The sequence below is a fragment of the Ptychodera flava genome, chromosome 15, assembly GCF_041260155.1.
Source record: "Ptychodera flava strain L36383 chromosome 15, AS_Pfla_20210202, whole genome shotgun sequence".
In the NCBI taxonomy this organism is placed as follows: Eukaryota; Metazoa; Hemichordata; class Enteropneusta; family Ptychoderidae; genus Ptychodera; species Ptychodera flava.
The window spans coordinates 243,838-251,175 of NC_091942.1; the positions used below are offsets into that span (position 1 = coordinate 243,838).

At 38.9% G+C, this 7,338-nt stretch overlaps 1 protein-coding gene across 1 annotated transcript in view; it reads right to left on the reverse strand.

Annotated features, from left to right (window-relative positions):
- Positions 1-7,030, reverse strand: part of LOC139150799 (lysophospholipid acyltransferase 7-like) — a 93,022-nt gene extending 85,992 nt beyond the window's left edge. Inside the window, exon 1 of the mRNA XM_070723191.1 lies at positions 6,374-7,030. Coding sequence (XP_070579292.1) covers positions 6,374-6,585 — 212 coding nt within the window. The 5' untranslated portion in view covers positions 6,586-7,030. The remainder of the gene's footprint in view (positions 1-6,373) is intronic.
- Between the last annotated feature and the right edge of the window lie 308 nt (positions 7,031-7,338).

The window sequence follows — 7,338 nt, forward strand, 5'->3', positions numbered from 1 at the left end:
CGCAAAAACAAGTCGTGGCTTTTAACTTTGCGACGAAATACTCCTTTACGGCAGTCAGATTCCATGCGGTGACGTAAAACAGTACTCTCTACTCTCAGCCTCACGCCGGGGCCTCACGTTCTCGCTGTCTGTTGTGGCTTTGCCTGTTGTGGCTTTGTCGTCACGATAAAAAATGGATGAAAGCAGGGAAATAATCGAAGTTAAAAAACAGAGACCTTTGCACGGCAACTTGAAGGCATGGTCATTGCGAGCAATCGGGACTTGAACAGAGAGAGATTCAGTCGGCCGATTGGACTTGGGTACCACGACTCAGAGAGTATGGCAGACGGAAAAATCGGAAAGTGTTGCGGCCTATCCTAGTTAACTGGTCTTTTAGGTTTGCTACAAATTGGTTAGTTCGTCCATTTTAACTTGCAACAAAAATAAACCAGTGATCAGTACTGTAAACGAAAGGCCTTTACGTACAGTTTGGGTATGGCAAAGTATATTAGAATCCCTCTGTGAAAGTTCAAACTTGTAGTAGGCGGTCGTAGCTGCTCTTGAAGGAGGTCACACTTTCTGCATTAATGACATCGGCTGGTAATTTATTCCAGGTGTCCACAACTCTTGCTGAAAAAAGTACTTTCTTGTGTTAAGTCGAACGGTTAGTTTATGAAGTTTGGGACAGTGTCCTCAAGTTCTCGAGTCGGCTGCTAACTCAAGTGAAAGGTTACAGTGGTCATGGCCTTTGATAACTAATTCTAGAGTTGAATCATGTCGCCGCGAATTCTTCTTTGTTCAAGTGTTATTAAACCAAGCTGTTTGAGTCTATTTTGATAATTGTAGTGTTGGAGTTTAGGTATTATTTGCCATGCTAAGATTTTTATGTCCTTTTGTAGCCATGGTGACCAAGCTTGTACTGCATGTTCGAGCTGTGGTCTCACAAGTTGCTTGTAAAGACGAAGAATGACATTTTTTTATTTGATCGACAATGATCGTTTGATGAGATCAACATTCTGTTTGCTTTTTTGCAAACTTATCACATTTGCTTGAAGGTTTTAAGGTAGAATGAAGTAGATCGCCCAAGTCATTTTCTTCAGTTGTACGTCCCAGTGAAATATTGTTCATTGAGTATTTATTGAAGGGGTTGTTGTAGCCAATATGTGTCCGCCAGTGTTCACTCATTTTTTGTAGCTTGTATAAATAAGCTTGTAGAATTTCAGGATCACTACAATTTCGCAAGGGATGATATGTCTTGGTATTGTCAGTAAATTTTTGAGTTCAGAACTAATTCCACCGCCAGTATGATTGATGTACATTAAAAAGAGTACTGGTCCAAGAACTGAACCCTTTGGGACACCACTTGTGACGTATTCTCCATTCAGATGATGCTCCATGTATGACTATTTTGTATTTGTCAATCAAGCTTTGACCCACTGTAGAATATTTTCATTTATGTCATGATACTTCATCTTTTCAATCAATCTGGGGTGTGGTACTTTGAAAGTGCAAGGAATATAGATGTGAAGCTTCCACCTAAATTTGGGTCTGATGAGTCTGTGTGTGGAGACTGACAATTGCGAAATGCTTTCTTTTATTTGATGGAAAGGAAAGGTGCTGGTTTTACGGATGGTCCCGAGGAAGCTACAGGGAATACTTTTGTCAATTATATCATCAATTTCTTCTTCTCTCTGATGCCCCATCTTTCTAAAATTGAATGCAGAGGCTACAAGTTACCATTTCTGTTTGGTGTTTTCTTTCAAAACAGACACCTTTCAGCAAAACTATGACATTCCATCAGAGCATAGACATTACAAGAAACTTGAAAAAAACGTACAAGAACTTGAGGACAAAAGACCGCTACTGTATACTGTTATAGTGTACCCATTCCTCAAACTGTCCAGATTAAAGTAATTTGATGAGGCTGTCAAGTTGCTGTGCAATGGTATTGACATGTGGACACTTTGAATGCACAAGAAAGAAATCTAAAACTAATAAGAGAAAAGCAAACGTCAAAGAATGACTTTATTTTGATCCATTTGTTATGAAAATGCATACAGTGATCATACAGTGTGTCACACTGTGACAGGAGTATTCATGTGGTTTGAGAAAATTGTCCAATAAAGGCAAACAGATTTTGTGTTAAATTTTCTGTGTGTGTTTTTTAGCCGCTTACCCGCGTACCTTTTACCATTTAGAGTGGACGCAAAACAAAGAATTTACTTACTTTGGCCTTATGGACAAATATGTATATTTGAGGTCAAAGGTCACCAAAGTCATGTCACATTTTGTCAAAAAAATTGTATTGCTAGGTTATCCCTATATACCAAATATAGTTATCAAAACAAACCACCAATTGTATGAAACATGGGCCTAAATACAGACAGACTGACATTCACAGACTGGCACAGAGTGATGACATTGACCCCAAGTGTGCCTTGGCCCATGGAGAGTGATAAAGATATAATCAAAAGCTGAATGTAATGATAAAATAGTTAAGTATAGGCCTACAGACACTGAGGGTGAATATGTTACAGCAATTTGATTAGTTTCTTTTCATTTTCTACTTCTGTGATAATTTTTAAGACAATCAAACTGCAAGGCAGTTTTAATATTTAATTGACATAATTTAATTTAATATTTAATATTTAATTATCTTATATAATTTAATTGACATACATGTTATCTTTTACAAGCACACAGCAAACTGTTCTTGATTTTTCATTTACAATATTTGACATAGACTGAAATACATAACATGCAACCAATATTTACATTTTGCCCATGCACCAGATACACTGAGAGATTTCAACATGCAATCATTAACTCAGAAACCCTATAGGGAAAAGTAAACATTGTTTTCTTCCAGAACAGCTGGTATCTCCACATCTGGAGCAACTTACAAACTTAACCAATTACACAAGGATGATGACACAAGAGATAAAGTTAAACTGTGGTGAACTTGACTATTCCTTTCAAATCCTTATCTAACTTGATTGACATCTTAAACTAAAATACACTACATGTTTAATGGCACACAAAAATACATCAGGGGTGTACCATTTGATAAAGGGGGTTGTCTGGAAGATTGATGAGGAACATCTTTTTTATCCGATATACTGTACATTCTTTTTTCCCACTATCCCACCTTTTCTTTTTGACAAACCTTCTGTGGCTGATTTTTTTTTTGTCATTTTTTTGGTTTTTTTTAAAAATCTCCCAGGCCCCCCCCCCCCCCCCCCCCCCTCCATCACTCTTTAACATTGAAAAAACTTTGAATATATTTGTTGGAAACCAAACCTGCTAAAATCACCTCAGCTATGTTTTCTCATTATTTTTTACCGCATTTCAACACCAAATACAGTTTACCATTTCAAATGCTTACTGAATCACAACATTATCTTAAACATAGGGCCAATGTCCCTGAAGCTACTATAGACATGGATACAAAATTAAGTATTTCCTGACTGTATGAAATCATCTCACTAAGGTCATCCTAGGGACCTGTTAACCAAATATTAAAGCTGTCTGACTAGCAGTTTTGAAAAAAACAAGCGACCCAATAGTCGACAGAGCTCTGCTGTGTTATGTAGAGAGCAACTTTTTGTGACATATGTATTGATGAAGATGGTTGAGATCTTTGATAGCTCATTTCAGGATGGCCTGACCTAAAATGGCAACATTAGCTGCAAATATACAAAATTGATGATTTTATCATAATTATGTATAAAAATGTATACAAAATATCAAAGCTATCACATGAGTAACTTTTGAGAAACAAATATTTTGACCAAAAATGGCAAAAATTGACCCAAAAATACAAAAATTGAAGATTTCATCAAATTTCAATATATCACACTAAGACAACCCCTAGGAACCTGTATACCAAATATCAAAGGCATCAGACAAGTAGTTTTTGAGAAACACATTTTTTGACCAAAAATGGCAAAAATTGCACCAAAAATACAAAATTGCAGATTTCATCATATATTCTATATATCATATTTAGTTCATCTGTAGGAACCTGTATACCAAATATCAAAGCTGTCAGACGAGCGGTTTTGATGAAATAAATTTTTGACCAAAAATGAAAAAAAATTCCTTAAAAATACAGATTTGCATATTTCATCACAATTTGAAAAAATCCAAATTGGGTTATCCCTAGGGACCTGTCTATCTATCTCTATCTATCTATCTAAGAAATTTATAAAGCGCCAAATATCCAAAGGTAAATACCAATGCTCAGTGGCGCTAAGAGTTCATAGAAAGGCTCTCTGAAACATGTAACTTTTTAAGCGTCTTTTGAAAATGTTAATGTTAGCGGAGGTTTTAATGTCAATGGGTAGAGAATTCCAAAGAACTGGAGCTGCTGAAGAAAAGGAGCGGCGACCATAAGAAGTCATCTTCCATCTAGGTGTGTGCAGAAGAAATTGACCTGTATACCAAATATCAAAGCTGTCAGACGAGTGGTTTTGATGAAATAAATTTTTGACCAAAAATGACAAAAAAATTCCTTAAAAATACAGATTTGCATATTTCATCACAATTTGAACAAATCCAAATTGGGTTATCCCTAGGGACCTGTATACCAAATATCAAGCTGTCAGACGAGCGGTTTTGATGAAATAAATTTTTGACCAAAAATGACAAAAAAAATTCCTTAAAAATACAGATTTGCATATTTCATCACAATTTGAACAAATCCAATTTGGTTATCCCTAGGGACCTGTTATACCAAATATCAAAGCTGTCTGACCAGCGGTTCATGAAGAAGAAGATTTTTTACCAAAAACGCCTTTTTTGGCACTAATTTGTATATTTTCAACAATATCAAAAAATAAAAAAAAGCACAATTATTTCAGGTCAGCCCAAAGTACTTACATGCTAATTTTTTATGTAATCTGCTCAGTGGTTATTGAGATTTTCAATTTTGACTGTTTTTACATTTTTTCACTTAATTTGCATATTTTTGGCAATGACAACTTCATTTGAACAAAAATCTCATCAACAGCCCATCATCCATGTACACACCAAATATCAGATGAAATGTGCAGCGGTTTTGGAGTTTTTGATGTTGACGGACAGACATACAGACATACAGACATACAGACATACAGACATACATACATACAGACATTTCCCTAGCCTATAAGAATAGCTTCCATTGCCATATATACATATGGCTATGGGAGCTAAAAATCACTGAACCGCCTCACCGTGCTACAATGTTGCAGCTAGGATCTACATGGGCTATCGTTCAACGTTGTTATGACATAACTATAATGTACATACGTCATTATATTCAATGTCAACAGAAACATCGCAGCGACGTAACATATCTAACATGGGAATGAATGAGTTGTACTTTGTAACAAGCCGTCTGCAAATCATAATGCTTTCTTTTCTCTTTCATTCATTCATTCATTCAGTCAGTCAGTCAGTCAGTAAGTCACTCATTCACTCACTCAAAGCATTGGCAAAGAGACAGACGTTGTTCAGAAACTGAATGACCACACTATAGTCTAGACACTTCGCGACTCGTGAGAGCTGTGTGTACATATGATGTACGTAGCATCATAGACAGTGGCCACTGTCTATGGTAGCATGTATTGTACTGTTCTGGCTGCAGTGCTGTAGCTCGAGATTTTGCCTGGCATGTAAGTCAGACGGCAAAACCAACCTACATACCCAGGCAAATCCAGGGTTGTCTATCTTTTACATATCCATGGTGAAGGAGTGACAGGGCTCGTTTTCGCAGCAATGCTTGTACCTAGCTGCAAAATTGTAGCGCTACGCTGAGGCGGTCGGTGATTTTTGGTTTTTGCGACCTCGCTCACCAGTAGCTACAATGCCGATGGCCCTGTAGAGTTGAAAATAAGCGCACCCCACTGGACCAGGCGTGTTGATGTGGAATGCAACATATTTACTGCATTTGGTCGTACCGATTTATCACTACTGAAGACTAAACAGTATACTGCAGTAACTTTGTCATTTATGGGGTTTGAAATTTGTTCAACCACGGCGATCGCGTTCCGAAACATTTCTGGGAGCAGTCATTACCAACTTCCGGTAATGGCGGCTCCCACAAACACCGACGCCCCACGCTCAATGTTTTCAGAACGCGATCGTCGTGTTTGAACAAATTCCAAACCCCATAAACGACCAAGTTAGTGCAGTATACTGTTTAGTCTTCAGTAGTGATAAATCGGTACGACCAAATGCAGTAAATATGTTGCATTCCACATCAACACGCCTGGTCGAGTCGGGTGCGCTTATATGATACTCCCCAGGGCCATCGGCCTTGTAGCGCTACTGGTGAGCGAAGTCGCAAAAACCAAAAATCACCGACCGCCTCACCGTAGTGCTACAATTTTGCAGCTATACTTGTACCTACCTCCATCCGCCTACTTTGACTATCAGACATGTTCCTAACGTTGTGATGAGAGAATGAAGGGAGTGAAGACGGCAGAGGGTAACGACCAGTGTGACTCCTGAACCACTACTAATCAACTTTTTACTGAAAGCCGTCTTTGAATTTTTCACCAAGAGACCCAGCGGTATAGAAACGAGCAGAAGACACATATAAATAAACTCGTCGGGCGACATCTTGGATCTCGCATTAAACTCTCGTTGTAGAATCTCGTTGACTGAGCAAGACGAGACCGACACCTGTTGATCTTTATCACTGGGTCCCTTCCATCTGAGTGCGAATTTTCAACCTGGACTGGTAAATTGATGGCAGTCTCCTACTGATCGGTGAAAGAGTGTGTGCACGGGGGTACACGGTTTCTGAATCAGTACAGATGTACCTCGACATGCAGAGCACAAACACTACATTGATTTTGGAGTCTACATTTTCCGGCCAAATAAGCTTAAGCTTACTGATGTCTAGCCCTGCGTACAGGTCTGTGTGTTCCCGTAGCTCTGCATGGCAGGGCTGTGTGTAGACTCTCCACAGTCGCTGTGCCTTGTTTTGTGCGCGCCCACGATTGGCCTGCATTCGAAGGCTACGCTGTGCTAGCTGTGACCGCGCGCTGCCAGACACAGCGACTGTCCGTTCTTGCAAGTATATGAATATTCATAAGGGTAGTGTCGTCAAAAGAAACAACTATCTAACTGGGCGGAGACAATATATACTAGTAGCCGGTAGACCTATATACGTGGTATATTTTATTTTTCATTTTCATTTTATTTGGCTATGCTACTTGTCATTTTGTGTTTGACTACCGGTGTGTGGAGTTCTATAAAGTACCCGGATCAGGCAGAAATCCGACCGGTCGCTTGCAAGAACGTCCAGACCCTGGGATTCGCGTCGCGTCTCTGAAGGTCGCGCGCGTGTTCCAAACAGGGAAGAACGCG